Source organism: Corythoichthys intestinalis, chromosome 13 (assembly GCF_030265065.1).
Source record: "Corythoichthys intestinalis isolate RoL2023-P3 chromosome 13, ASM3026506v1, whole genome shotgun sequence".
NCBI classification, from domain to species: domain Eukaryota; kingdom Metazoa; phylum Chordata; class Actinopteri; order Syngnathiformes; family Syngnathidae; genus Corythoichthys; species Corythoichthys intestinalis.
Genome location: NC_080407.1, coordinates 6,768,389 through 6,782,619, shown reverse-complemented (window position 1 = coordinate 6,782,619; position 14,231 = coordinate 6,768,389). Strand labels below are relative to the sequence as shown.

Genomic DNA, 14,231 nt, shown 5'->3' with positions numbered 1-14,231 from the left:
GTGGAAATTGGGAAAAAAAAAAAAGGTCCACAGCAAGGCGCCGACCTGTAAGGATGATCTGGCAACTGCAATCAAAAAGAGTTGGCACCAAATTGATGAAGAATACTCATCAAGTCCATGCCTCAGAGACAGCAAGCGGTCATAAAAGCCAGAGGTGGTGCTACTAAATATTAGAGATGTGTTTTGATTGTTATTTCTTTGTTTGTTTCTAATGATTCCATATGTATTTCCCTGCACTTGCTCTATAAAATCAACATTTACTGACCACCACAATGTTTTTTATTCATTTCTTTTAGTGTTCCTGAATGCCAAGGAGTTGCACTTTTGAACTAATTCATTCGTTTTTCAAGCTTTTTATCCGAGTTTGTTCTACATCATAAAATGTCTGAGTGAGTGCTTGTCCGAGACTGGTGAGTCCATACTTTTTGCGAGGGGTTGTGTGAGTGTGGTACCAGGTGGAGGTGACGGATAAGCCTTTGGTGACTGATAGAATAGAAAACATTTGAAACTAAAGACGTCCCGATTGATCGGGTCCGATCACGTCATTTTCAAAGTATCGGAATTGGCAAAAAAAATATCGGACATGCCTTTTTTAATTAAATTGTTTTCTAATTGTATTTAACGTTACAGACATAATATGATACACTCATCCAGAGTCTTTAGTTTAGGCTTAAAGTAGGGTTATCAAACTTATGCCGTTAATGGCGGTAATTAATTTTTTTACAAATTTATCACGTCAAAATATTAAACGCAATTAACACATGCGCTGGACGACCCACTCAGGCATTGTCGCGTTCAATCTGTAATGGCGCCGTTTTACCTATATATAGAGCTAAAAGGCCGCGTAAAATAATTAGAGTGAATTCTGACAGCCTTTGGAGCATTTTTTTTAATTGGCTAAAGCCTTACAATCTCTCTCCCTACGATTAGAAATATCGTGGGAAGCAATGTGGGGAAGAAAGGTAGTAATTGAGCTTTCTTTTAATACCCTATGTTATTTACATCCGCAGAGAATATATATCAATTGGTACCACTACGCACACTTCCCATCATGCATTTGGGCACAACAGTTAAATGGCTACAGTATCATTTACTGAAAGCTCAACAAAGACACTAGATGGCAATATTTAGTCACAATATACAAAGTCACATTTATCCTTAAAGAATTACAAGTCTTTCTATCGGTGGATCCCTCTCACAGAAAGAATGTTAATAATGTAAATGCCATCTTGAGGATTTATTGTCATAATAAACAAATACAGTACTTATGTACTGTATGTTGAATGTATATATTCGTCCGAGTTTTAGTCATTTTTTTCTTAATGCATTGCCAAAATGTATATGATCGGGAAAAAATATCGGGAATGATTGGTATTAAATCGGGAGCAAAAAAAAAAAAAAAAAAAAAAGCAATCGGATCGGGAAATATCGGGATCGTCAGATACTCAAACTAAAACGATCGGGATCGGATCGGGAGCAAAAAAACAATCGGGAGCAAAAAAAACATGATGGCAACAACCCTATTTGAAACCCTTTTATCAGTTGAAATGTGTTGCCTTCAATGGCACTAAAACATAATCATCAAATGTTCAGACAGCGGTCTATTTTTTTCAGTACAGATTGCATTGTTGGGCCTCCGAATGCGCTCGTCGGCTCCGCTAAGCTGTCCGCCGTCACGTCATCACTTCCCTAGCTTGGCAGGTTGGGGCTGCGCTTTAGTGCCAACGTCCTCGGTGTCCTCGTAATATGGGAGCATCACCGCGAGGGGATTATTTCGCTGCAGCGTCTGCTCGCCTTGACATCACCGGCTAAATTTGGTCATGTCAGAATTAAATCCCACGTGCGTTGTGAACCAACTCTAGATTTTCTTCCATTTTGTGTTGTCTCTAGCCTAATTACAGTGACGAGTGAGTTAAGTGCCAACACGCCAGCCATTTTAATCCTCAATCTTAGCATTTCTGAAGACTACTAGGATGTTGCTAATATGGACAATGTGTAATTATGGGAACCCCACTTAAAAAAACAGTAAGGCAACAGGTTACTGCTCCTAATCTAATCCTTCCTCTTGAGAAACACGCCTGCTCGCAAGGCTCGATGTTTGCCGACAGTCCCAAAGGGGCCGTCGCACCGGTGACCAGGCGACGGAATCATCAGCAGCCCTGGGAGTGGCGCGTAAACAAGATGGGGTCCCACGAGACTGTGTGGAAATTAATGCAGTAGGTGACATTTTATCAACATGTGCTTGATTACTGAAAAATACACAACTCCTTGCAAAAAGTATGGAATCGCCAGTCTCGGACAAGCACTCACTCAGACATTTTATCATGGAGAACAAACTCAGATAAAAAGCTTGAAAAAATTAATGAATTAGTTCAAAAGTGCAACTCTAGTATTCAGAAACACTTAAAGAAATGAATAAAAAACATCGTGGTGGTCAGTAAATGTTAATTTTATAGAGCAAGTGCCGGGAAATGTATATGGAATCACTCCATTCTCAGGGGGGGAAAAAAAAAGATAGAATCATGAGAAACAAACAAAGAAATAACAATCAAAACAAATCTCTTGTATTTATTACCACCTCTGGCTTTTATGACAGCTTGGCGTCTCTGAGGGATGGACTCGATGAGTAGTCTTCATCAATTTGGTGCCAACTCTCTTTGATGCAGTTGCCAGATCATCCTTCCAGGTCGGAGCCTTGCTGTGGACCCTTTTTTTCAATTTCCACCACAGGTTATCAATAGGGTTGAGATCTGGGCTATTTGCAGGCCATGACATTGACTGGATGAGTCTTTCTCCAAGGAATACTATAACAGTTTTAGCTCTGTGGCATGATGCATTGTCATCTTGGAAGATGACAAACATATTTTCTATTGAAGGGATAAGAAAGCTGTCTAAAATTTCAATGTCAACTTGTGCTTTTATTGAAGATTTAACCACAACCATCTCCCCAGTGCCTTTGCCTGACATGCAGCCCCATATCATCAAAGACTGAGGGAATGTTGATATTTTTTTCAGACAGTCGTCTTTGTAAATCTCACTGGAACATTGGATAAGGTGTCAAGAGTCAAGAATCTGCATTGGACAAGGTGATGATGCTGGGAACTTTTGTTTGGTTTTGTTCCAGTGAGATTTACAAAGATGACTGCCTGAAGAAGTCATCAGAATTCCGTCTGTCCTTGATAATATGGAACTGCATGTCAGGCAAAGGCGCTGGGGAGATGGCTGTGGTTAAATCTTCAATAAATGCACAAGTTTACATTGAAATTTTAGACAGCTTTCCTATCCCTTCTATTGAAAATATGTTTGGGGATAATGAAATCATTTTCCAAGACAGCAATGCATTATGCCAGAGCTAAAACTGTTAAATTATTCCTTGGAGAAAGACTCATCCAGTCAATGTCATGACCTGCAAAAAGCCCAGATCTCAAACCTACTGAAAACCTGTGGTGGAAATTGAAAAACATGGTCCACAGCAAGGCTCCGATCTGGCAAATGCAATCAAAGAGAGTTGGCACCAAATTGATGAAGAATACTTATTAAGTCCATGCCTCAGAGACTGCAAGTTGTCATAAAAGCCAGAGGTGGTGCGACTAAATACCAAAGATGGGTTTTGATAGTTATTTCTTTGTTTGTTTCTCATGATTCCATACTTTTTTTCCTCAGAATGAAGTGATTCCATATATATTTCCCTGCAGTTGCGCCATAAAAGTAACATTTACTGACCACTACAATGTTTTTTATCCATTTCTTTAAGTGTTTCTGAATGCTAAAGAGTTGCACTTTAGAACGAATTCATTATTTTTTTCAAGCTTTTTATCTGATTTTGTCCTACATGATAAAATGTCTGAGTGAGTGCTCGTCCGAGACTGGTGATTCCATACTTTTGCTAGGGCTTGCAATCCTGTAGTTACAAAAAGGGCCGGTTAAACTGCAGATTTTGGACAACTGGCGCCATCTGCAGGTTGACGCCTACAGTATATGTCCTAGTGACTAATATGTAGTAGAGATGGGAACCTCTTGGTACCTCGCGATACGATACGATTTGCGATACAAAGCTCACGATAACGATGAACTCACGATATGGCGATAAAACGATTATGGATACATTAGTCAGGAAATCATTCTAGTATATTGTACAAAACTAATAAACAGGAAAACAAGCTTGCGTTAATACAAGGCAGGATGGATCCATGCTTTAATTTTGTTGACACCAAATTCTGACCCTACCATCCGAATGTCGCAGCAGAAATCGAGACGCAGCAGAAATCGAGACTCATCAGTCCAGGTAACGTTTTTCCAAACTTCTATTGTCCAATTTCGATGAGCTTGTGCAAATTGTAGCCTCAGTTTCCTGTTCTTAGCTGAAAGGAGGGGCACCCGGCGTGGTCTTCTGTTGCTGTAGCCCATCTGCCTCGAAGTTCCACGTACTGTGCGTTCAGAGATGCTCTTCTGCCTACCTTGGTTGTAACGGGTGGTTATTTGAGTCACTGTTGCCTTCCTATCAGCTCGAACCAGTCTGGCCATTCTTCTCTGACCTCTGGCATCAACAAGGCATTTCCGCCCACAGAACTGCCGCTTACTGGATATTTTTTCTTTTTCGGACCATTCTCTGTAAACCCTAGAGATGGTTGTGCGTGAAAATCCCAGTAGATCAGCGGTTTCTGAAATACTCAGACCAGCCCTTCTGGCACCAACAAACATGCCACGTTCAAAGTCACTCAAATCACCTTTCTGCCCCATACTGATGCTCTGTTTGAACTGCAGCAGATTGTCTTAAACCATATCTACATGCCTAAATGCACTGAGTTGCCATGTGATTGGCTGATTAGAAATTAAGTTTTATCGAGCAGTTGGACAGGTGTACCTAATAAAGTGGCCGGTGAGTGTATATGTATATATATTTTTTATATTTTGTCACACCCCTAATATGTAGCTCATAGAGGCCTGATTTAAGTTAAATAAAATGATCTATGCTTCTTCACCTGTGTCATTTTGTCCACAGAGACAGGGATCCCGTCAATGGTAAGCGGGGGCAATTCCGACGACAGTTCACCCCCGGCAGGGGCGTGTTCTGCCAAAGCGTTCTCCAGGTCCTCCAGCATCATGCCCTTGTACTTCCTCACCTGCGTGACAAAAATCAGATGTTAGTATCACATAATAAGACGCCTAAAGCCCTCTTAGACACTTACCACATTCTCCAATGGAGCAGCACCAAAGACCTTGAAGACAGGGTTGGGTTTGTTGGGGGACATGCACAACACGATGGCCTGCTGGCCCACGCGGGTGGTGTACTCGTCCAGCGTAGCCCTCAGCTTCCTGTCCACAAAACTCTCATGACTTCTTACTTCACTTGTGGTTACTGTGTAGAGTTGAGGGGCTCACCTGAGGAGACGTGTTTGCTGCCTCTTGCGGATAGACGGGTTCGATTCAAAGATATGGGGCCTCTTCCTTTTCTTACCCGTTGCCACGGCGGCAGCTGCTGCCATGCCAACGGGGCCTGAAAGGATATTACAATGATTTAATTAATTGGCAAGATTTTGAGAAGAATTGATTTAATCTTAATTAGGGCTGTCAAAATTATCGCGTTAACGGGCGGTAATTCATTCTTTAAATTAATCACGTTAAAATATTTGACGCAATTAACGCACATGCCCCGCTCAAACAGATTAAAATGACAGTGCAGTGTAATGCCCGCTTGTCACTTGTTTTTTGGTGTTTGGCGCCCTCTACTGGCGCTTGGGTCCAACTGATTTTATGGGTTAGTACCATGAGTGAGCATGGTGTAATTATTGACATCAACAATGGCGAGCTAATAGTTTATTTTTTGATTGAAAATTTAACAAATTTTAATAAAACGGAAACATTATAAAATTTCTATAACTTGTACTAACATTTATCTTTTAAGAACTACAAGTCTTTCTTTCCATGGATCACTTGAAGAGAATGTTAATAATGTTAATACCATCTTGTTGATTTATTGTTATAATAAACAAATACAGTACTTATGTACTGTATGTTGAACGTATATATCCGTGTTGTGTCCTATCTTTCCATTCCAACAATAATTTACAGAAAAATATAGCATATTTTATAGATGGTTTGAATTGCGATGAATTAATTTTTAAGCTGTAATTAACTCGATAAAAAATTTTAATCGTTTGACAGCCCTAATCCTAATAGAATTAGCACAAATTGCCTTGCTGACATGGCTTAATACGATGGCTCCACCTACTGGTCACTTTCAAATAGTACATCAATTTGCAGTTGGCGCCTCAATTGATGTATTTAATCTGTTATATTAACATTTTATAAACTTTAATCAAAAGGCACAACCTGCAGCTGCGAGGTGGGCGGTGACCTCGTCGTTGCCGGCCGAGTTGAGGATGTCCGTGTCGTCGTAGGGATCGTCGTCCGGCGAGGAGGTGGAATCCTCATCGCCGCTCATCATGGATGTGTCGGCAAAGGTAGTCACGTGCACCTGGAATACACCCAGCTAGAGTTGATCAAACTTTTGAACGGTTTAACCCCTGGTGTCTAAAGTCAACCTGCTGACTGACAGCGCTGGCCTCGATGGTGGTCATGTGTTCTGCCTGGTGAACGGCGTGATCCTCCATGATTGACGCCTTCGTCTACACAGCTGGATGCAGGGTACCACAGCTGAGGATGAAAAATCAGTGCTTATTGTCATGGAGGGGTTATGTGAAAGCATGTTTGGCGCTATAGGTGTTTAAAAGCAAGAACAAACAGGCTGAGGAACAGTTTCTTTGCTAAAGCCATCTCCACCCTGAACAGCCATAAGTAACACCACATCACCCAATGTTCAATATCCATTCACATGCAATATACTTTGTGCAATACTTACTAAGTGTAATATTCAATGCCTCACTTTCAAGTCCTGCAACTTCTATTCACACATATTCTATGTGCAATACTTATTTACGTGCAATATTCAAATCCTTCGCTGTCAACTGCAGCTACTTCAATTATTTGCACCTGCCTCAACATAGGACTACCTCATACATATTTTATACTTATTTCGATGTTATACAGTGCCCTTTATAATTATTGGCACCCCTGAAAAACATGTTTTTTTAGCTTCTAATATTTTTTTTTAAATTCAAATAATATGGGACCTTAATGGAAAAAAATTAAAATCCAACCTTCAATACAAGTGCATTCATTCAGTGGGGGGAAAAAAATCCCACATAAAGAAAAAATTATTTGACATCAAAAAATGTGTGTCGCAATTATTAGCACCTATGGAGTTAATACTTTGTACAACTCCCTTTTGCCAACAAAACAAGGTCTGGGGACTGAGATGGCCATGGGAGGAGCTTGATTTTGTGTCTGGTGAACCATTTCTGTGTAGATTTGGCCATATGTTTAGGGTCACTGTCTTGCTGAAAGACCCAGTGACGACCCATCTTCAGCTTTCGGGTAGAGGGCAACAGATTTTGATTTAAAATGTCCTGGTATTTCAAAGTATTCTTGATGCCATGCACCCTAACAAGGTTCCCAGGGCCGTTGGAAGCGAAACAGCCCCACAGCATCACTGACCCACCCCCATACTTCACAGTGGGTATGAGGTGCTTTTCAGCATGCGCATCTTTCATGGCACGCCAGACCCACTTAGAGTGTTTGGTGCCAAAAAGCTCAATCTTGGTCTCATCTGACCAAAGCACACGGTCCCAGGCTTCAACTGCTTTGGTCAGATGAGACCAACATTGAGCTTTTTGGCAACAAACACTCTAAGTGGGTCTGGCGTGCCACAAAAGATGCGCATGCAATGACAAGCAGTACTCAATTTGGACATTTAGGGATGTACGTAGTTTCTAAGGGGTGCACTCATTTTTGTTGCCAGGGGTTTAGATGGTAATGGCTATATTTTGAGGTATTTTGAGGGGAAGATAAATTAACTCTATTTATATAACCTGCACACAGACTTTTTCATTGTGTCAAAGTGTCATTTTGTCAGTGTTGTCCCATGAAATATACTTAAATATCTGCAGAAATGCAAGGGGTGTACTCAGTTTTGTGATACCCTGTAATTGAGAGGCACTGGTATAACTCAATACAGATTTATTTTGCAATGATCAGTGTAGCCTATCAATTAATTACAGTGGGGCAAATAAGTATTTAGTCAAGCACTAATTGTGCAAGTTCTCCCACTTGAAAATATTAGAGAGGCCTGTAATTGTCAACATGGGTAAACCTCAACCATGAGAGACAGAATGTGGGAAGAAAAAACAGAAAATCACATTGTTTGATTTTTAAAGAATTTATTTGCAAATCATGGTGAAAAAATAAGTGTTAGGTCTATACCAAAAGCTCATCTCAATACTTTGTTATGTACCCTTTGTTGGCAATAACGGACGCCAAACGTTTTCTGTAACCCTTCACAAGCTTTTCACACACTGTTGCTGGTGTTTTGGCCCATTCCTCCATCCAGATCTCCTCTAGAGCAGTGATGTTTTGGGGCTGTCGTTGGGCAACACGGACTTTCAACTCCCTCCTCACCCCGTGGCGTCAAAATGATAACAAGAATGGGGAGCAAAAATCCCAGAACCAAGAGGAGGGACCTAGTGAATGACCTACAGAGAGCTCGGACCACAGTAACAAAGGCTACTATCAGTAACACAATGCGCCACCAGGGACTCAAATCCTGCACTGCCAGATGTGTCCCCCTGCTGAAGAAAGTACACGTCCAGGCCCGTCTACGGTTCGCTAGAGAGCATTTGGATGATCCAGAAGAGGACTGGGAGAAGGTGTTATGGTCAGATGAAAACACAATAGAACTTTTTGGTAGAAACACAGGTTCTCTTGTTTGGAGGGAAAAGAATATTGAATTGCACCATACCCACTGTGAAGCATGGGGGTGGAAACATCATGCTTTGGGGCTGTTTTTCTGCAAAGGGACCAGGACGACTGATCTGTGTAAAAGAAAGAATGAATGGGGCCATGTATCGAGAGATTTTGAGTGAAAATCTCCTTCCATCAGCAAGGGCATTGAAGATGAGACGTGGCTGAGTCTTTCAGCATGACAATGATCTCAAACACACAGCCAGGGGAACAAAGGAATGGCTTCGTAAGAAGCATTTCAAGCTCCTGGAGTGGTCTAGCCAGTCTCCAGGTCTCAACCCCATAGAAAATCTGTGGAGGGAGTTGAAAGTCCGTGTTGCCCAACGACAGCCACAAAACATCACTGCTCTAGAGGAGATCTGCAATGAGGAATGGGCCAAAATACCAGCAACAGTGTGTGAAAAGCTTGTGAAGAGTTACAGAAAACGTTTGGCCTCCGTTATTGCCAACAAAGAGTTCATAACAAAGTATTGAGATGAACTTTTGGTATTGACCAAATACTTATTTTCCACCATGATTTGCAAATAAATTATTTAAAAATCAAACAATGTGATTTTTTTTTCACATTCTATCTCTCATGGTTGAGGTTTAACCATGTTGACAATTACAGGCGTCTCTAATATTTTCAAGTGTGAGACCTTGCACAATTAGTGGTTTACTAAATACTAATTTGCCCCACTGCATGTTCATATTCGTGAGAAATGTAGCCCTCACCCCCGTTCACCCAATTTGTTTGGTCTTATTAATGTCCCGTCCCCAGCAAAAAGTGTCCATGCATGTTATGCTGTTATATGGTCCCAGACCTACACCCTTGACCTGATGCCAACACTTTTGCAGTGTTCCATGTATTACCTTTCATTGGTCGTAGACTAAATAATGTTTGGGACATGAAAAAGCTCCAAAAAAAGCAAGCCAACGTCTTGCAGCTTTGTGTCCAAAACAATTGATCATCGTATTTGAACGACTTGCCGGTTAACTGATCATTGCTTAGTGGAGCTAAGCTAACCAGGCTAATCTGTCCTACATTTAGCACGCCGGCTAACCTTTGGCGCTGCACTTTCGTCATTAAATAAATGGAAAAGCCCGGTATTGTAATAACGTCGTTATTCCACAAGTGTGATTGTTGAGCGGAAAGCAATGCCAACCCTCAGAGCACGATAGCAATACCTGCGGAATAATAATGGAATTAAACCGAGCTAAATGCTAGTAGCGGCCTCCCGCCTATCAACAGCTCTTGTCGTCTTTGAGCTTTTTTTCACCGATAAAAAGTGGTAACATTGGAGCGCGCAGCATTCACGGCCACGCCGCCTGTCAACATCTCGACAAGAGCATCGTTGGCTCCCAACTGCCTGGTTCGCGATGCGGCTGCGCCGGGGTTGAAATAGATGGAGATTGCGCGGTAGGGTACTAACCTCAGAGCGGCTGCGCTAGTTCGGGCCTGCGCCGTAAAGCTGGGATGGAGCCGAGCAACAATGGACGACGCACACTCACACACTCGTACAAACAGGCGGTGTGAATGTGGTGGTGCGTTCAAGTACTCCCCCGACCCCAAGCTGAAATGCCGTCGTAGAGGGGCCAGAATGGGGTCACTCAAAATACACAATGAAATTTTTTTCCCACCTCTTTTTTAAAAATTCTTTATAATTTATATTTTGTCCTCTATTGTGTATTCTTTATATTTTCAATAAATCCGGGTAGCCTTTCGTGGCTTTATAACTGAGGTGAGCAAGCATATTACTGTTACATACATACATGAGTTTTTTTTTTTTTTTTAAGAAAAAAATAGAAAAAAAAAACCGTTAAATTATCACATTAAATCAATAAACGGCGCGGCATAACTTGAAAGTGACCCTACAAAGCCATTAGGTAAGAATTCGGGGGGGGAAACACCCCCCCATTTTTAAATGTTCTCTTTTATTGGTTGCTGTTATATGACTACATTCGTAAATGTTCTCTTGTAGTTTTGGCACTCATGTGACTCCACATATAGCTGCTTTATCAATCACTGAACTCTTACGTCGCCCTTGAACGTACCCACGCAAAATATATGACGTCAATTCAAGCGCCCCTCTCCCGCGCTCTCGGTGTCTTGCAGTTCTCCATTTTGCCACTGAGTGGCGGTGTAAGCCTTCGCGAACGGACCGCATGATTTTGAGAATAAGAAGAAAAGGAACACCTGATTTTGGCGTTTAATCAACTCACCTTGGTCGCACAGGTAGGATAAACAAAACCGATGTAAATGTTTGAAAACGTACAATCATCATGCTTATTTGCTAACTTTTATGAATTCAAACGTGCATCACGCTTCGATGGTTTAGGGACGATATAACAGCATAACCTGCATGTACACTTTTTGCTGGGGACGGGACATTAATAAGACCAAACAGAAGGGGTGAATGGGGGCCAGGGCTACATTTCTCACGAATGTAAACCTAATTAATTGATAGGCTAAATAATCAATGCAAAATACATCTGTATTGACTTATACTAACTTTCATATGTATTGGTTCAGGTTCCATTGTTCCATTCAAAGCTTTGTTTTCAAAAATTTCTAAAACAGTTTGAAAACTTCCATAAATTCTGCATTTAATTATTAAATGTATATTTAATATTTCAACACAACTCAAATTATATTAAAATACAATTAGGGTAGATTTGTGTCCTTATTGTTCAGTCAAAAAAAAGTAGCTTCAATAAAAAAAAAGTCACTTCAATCCAAAAATATGTTTGAATGCAAAAATATATAAAAATTTGAAACAAAAATTTGCAAACTATTCTGATTTTTTTTTTTTGTCTTTTTTTTTGATTGAAACAACTTTTTTGACTGAAGTAATGTAGTTTTGCGTTTGGACCACATTTTGGCTAGGACATTTGTGTCTTTATTATTCAATCAAGAAATAAGTTGCTTCAAACAAAAACAAAAACAAAATTGGCGGAAAACACAGTAAAGGCTGAAAAAGCAGTTTCTGCCCTTGCACCCTTTAAGCCAGGGGTGTCCAAACTTTTTGCAAAGGGGGCCAGATTTGGTGTGGTAAAAATGTGGGGGGCCGACCTTGGTTGACGTCCTTTACGTAGAACAATATATTTAAGCAAATTTTAGCAAGCCATTCTGTGTGTCACATTTGCTTTATTATTTTTTTAAATTAATAATATCAACAGTCCCGCAATTAGCCTTTGTGGCGTTCTCTTTCGATTCTCGGATTCTTGCGAAATACTGCTGCTGTGAAATTAAACTAGCTTCATGTTGCTTTAATTTCTCACTACGTATCTTCCCTGTAATCTTGTCGTACATGTCAGCGTCTCTTGTTTGGTAATATCGCCTCACATTGAACTCTTTAAAAACAGCGACTGTCTCTTTGAAAATGAGGCAGACGCAGTTATTGAGTATTTTAGTGAAGAAATAGTCCAATTTCCACCTATCGCTTCGGCCGTCGCAGTCAACTTTCTTTTTTGTGTTGATTGTCACCATTTTAGAAAACTGGGAGTTAAGGCTCACATGGGGTAATGTTGCTTAGAGTGCTGCTGCCTTTTATCGGGTAAATGAGGAGCAGCATTTAGTGTGTAAGCTACAGTAGCAGTAGCAGTACTGCTGACCAATTTATTAAGTCTGTGTGCGGGCCAGACGTTATTGATTTTATGGCAGAGGCTGGGGGCCGGATGAAATTTGACCAGGGGCCGCATTTGGCCCCCGGGCCGGACTTTGGACATGTCTGCTTTAAGCCAAAAGAACTGTTGTGTTTGATAGAACAATATGTCTATATGTTGCCATAGCAGATTCATTGCGCATTAAGTCCCCGAACTATTTTTAATTTGTCCGTTTTACCCTGGAAACCCCTGTTTAGACGTCGCACAACCACTTTTGTTTCAACCTAGTCATAAAAAGAAGGTAATTAATCGTATTCATTATTCATTCATTTTTAGCTTAGAATCATTAATTGATATCTAATATTTTTTTTTTAAACTTTGAAAAATCATTCACTTGCATATTTTAAACTTTTAAACAAATTACGTCACAATTAAAAAAATTGTGTCTGTAAAAAAGTCATGGATATCTACCTCATAACTATGGTGATTGTATTTTTTTCGTTACTGTTGCATTTCCCCCAATATTTTAGATGATAGATAATTGATCCAAACAAAGAAAAATTGGGGGGGGGGGAAAGTTTAAAAGGGTAAATATATGAAAATCTCGACCGCTTCTTGATGTCTGCGATTTCTGCATTGCGACCCTTGTTATATTACCGTGTTTCACCCATAAAATCACCCAAAAATCAGGCTGTGGCCCTTCAAAGCTGTGCTTTATTTATAAATAGAACCTAGACTTTACCCACAGCTAGAGCTCAAGTTGCTCAATATTAGAGCAAGAAAAAATTTAATTGCTATAAAAAAAAGTAAAAACACTTCTAAATAGAATTAAAAATATATACTGTATGACTACAGTCTACAGTCATGTGAATTTTGCATGAAGTTTGGGTATTACGCTAAATATATAGTTGCAACCGTTTCCAGATTTACCATTTAAAATTAGTATTTGGATTCATATTTATTATCTATATTTATATTTACGATTTAGCATATAAATATAAAACTCCAGTTTAAAATAACTTAAATATTATAAATATTTTAGGATATACATATCAGATTTACATTTCGGAAATACATTTAACATTTATATTTGCGATTTAAATAAATATTTCGTTCTGGATTTACACATTCAAGTTCAATACTTATTATTTAAAAATAAATATTTAAGTTGCTAAATAATGTTGTAAGTGTGCAAAAAAAAAGGGACTAAAAATGTCACACCACGTTTTTAACACTGTGTGGCGCTCAATGTGAGAAAATGTCGTAATTTTCAGCATGTTCTCCTTTACAAACGGCGCCTCATAGGCGAGATGGCATTAAGTGGTGTCGTCGTTTGTAATGAATTATACGTGGTTTTTAAGCAAAAATGTCTTGTTATACTTAGATAAATTTAGTCCGGAGTTCATATATTTTTATTAGTTTCTTAGATTATTTACATTCGTTTTACATCACCGTTATGTTACGAGGCTAAATGCTTTGCCATGAAAAAAAAAGGTTGAGTCGATATCTTCTAAGGTGAGATGGCTTTAAGTGGAGTCGTCGTTCAAAATGAATTAAACATGGTTTTCGAGCTGAAACGTATATTGTATATACGTTTTTATATGTATATATTACAAGGTTTAATTGCGAGTGTGGCCTATAATTACCCATGGTGGTCTCAGGAGGGCAGTGACGAAGGCGCTAGTAAACTTAATCCTTTCCCATGGGGGGAAAAAAGTGGTTGATTAGATATCTTCTCAGGCGAGATGGCTTTAAGTGGTGTCAACGTTCGAAAAGAATTAAACGTG

General features: G+C 39.8%; 1 protein-coding gene across 7 annotated transcripts in view; it reads right to left on the bottom strand.

Moving 5' to 3' along the window:
- Positions 1 to 14,231, bottom strand: part of nrf1 (nuclear respiratory factor 1) — a 26,991-nt gene extending 12,760 nt beyond the window's left edge. For 4 of the 7 annotated variants that reach the window (XM_057853916.1, XM_057853918.1, XM_057853919.1 and 1 more), the window contains exons 1-6: positions 10,272 to 10,383; positions 6,546 to 6,657; positions 6,334 to 6,478; positions 5,383 to 5,497; positions 5,190 to 5,316; positions 4,983 to 5,123 (exon numbers count right to left, since the gene is read on the bottom strand). In XM_057853916.1, coding sequence (XP_057709899.1) covers positions 4,983 to 5,123; positions 5,190 to 5,316; positions 5,383 to 5,497; positions 6,334 to 6,478; positions 6,546 to 6,614 — 597 coding nt within the window. In that variant the 5' untranslated portion in view covers positions 6,615 to 6,657; positions 10,272 to 10,383. Of the gene's footprint in view, positions 1 to 4,982; positions 5,124 to 5,189; positions 5,317 to 5,382; positions 5,498 to 6,333; positions 6,479 to 6,545; positions 6,658 to 10,271; positions 10,384 to 14,090 lie in introns of those variants that run through there. The other 3 variants (XM_057853917.1, XM_057853922.1, XM_057853921.1) reach the window with 3 other exon arrangements.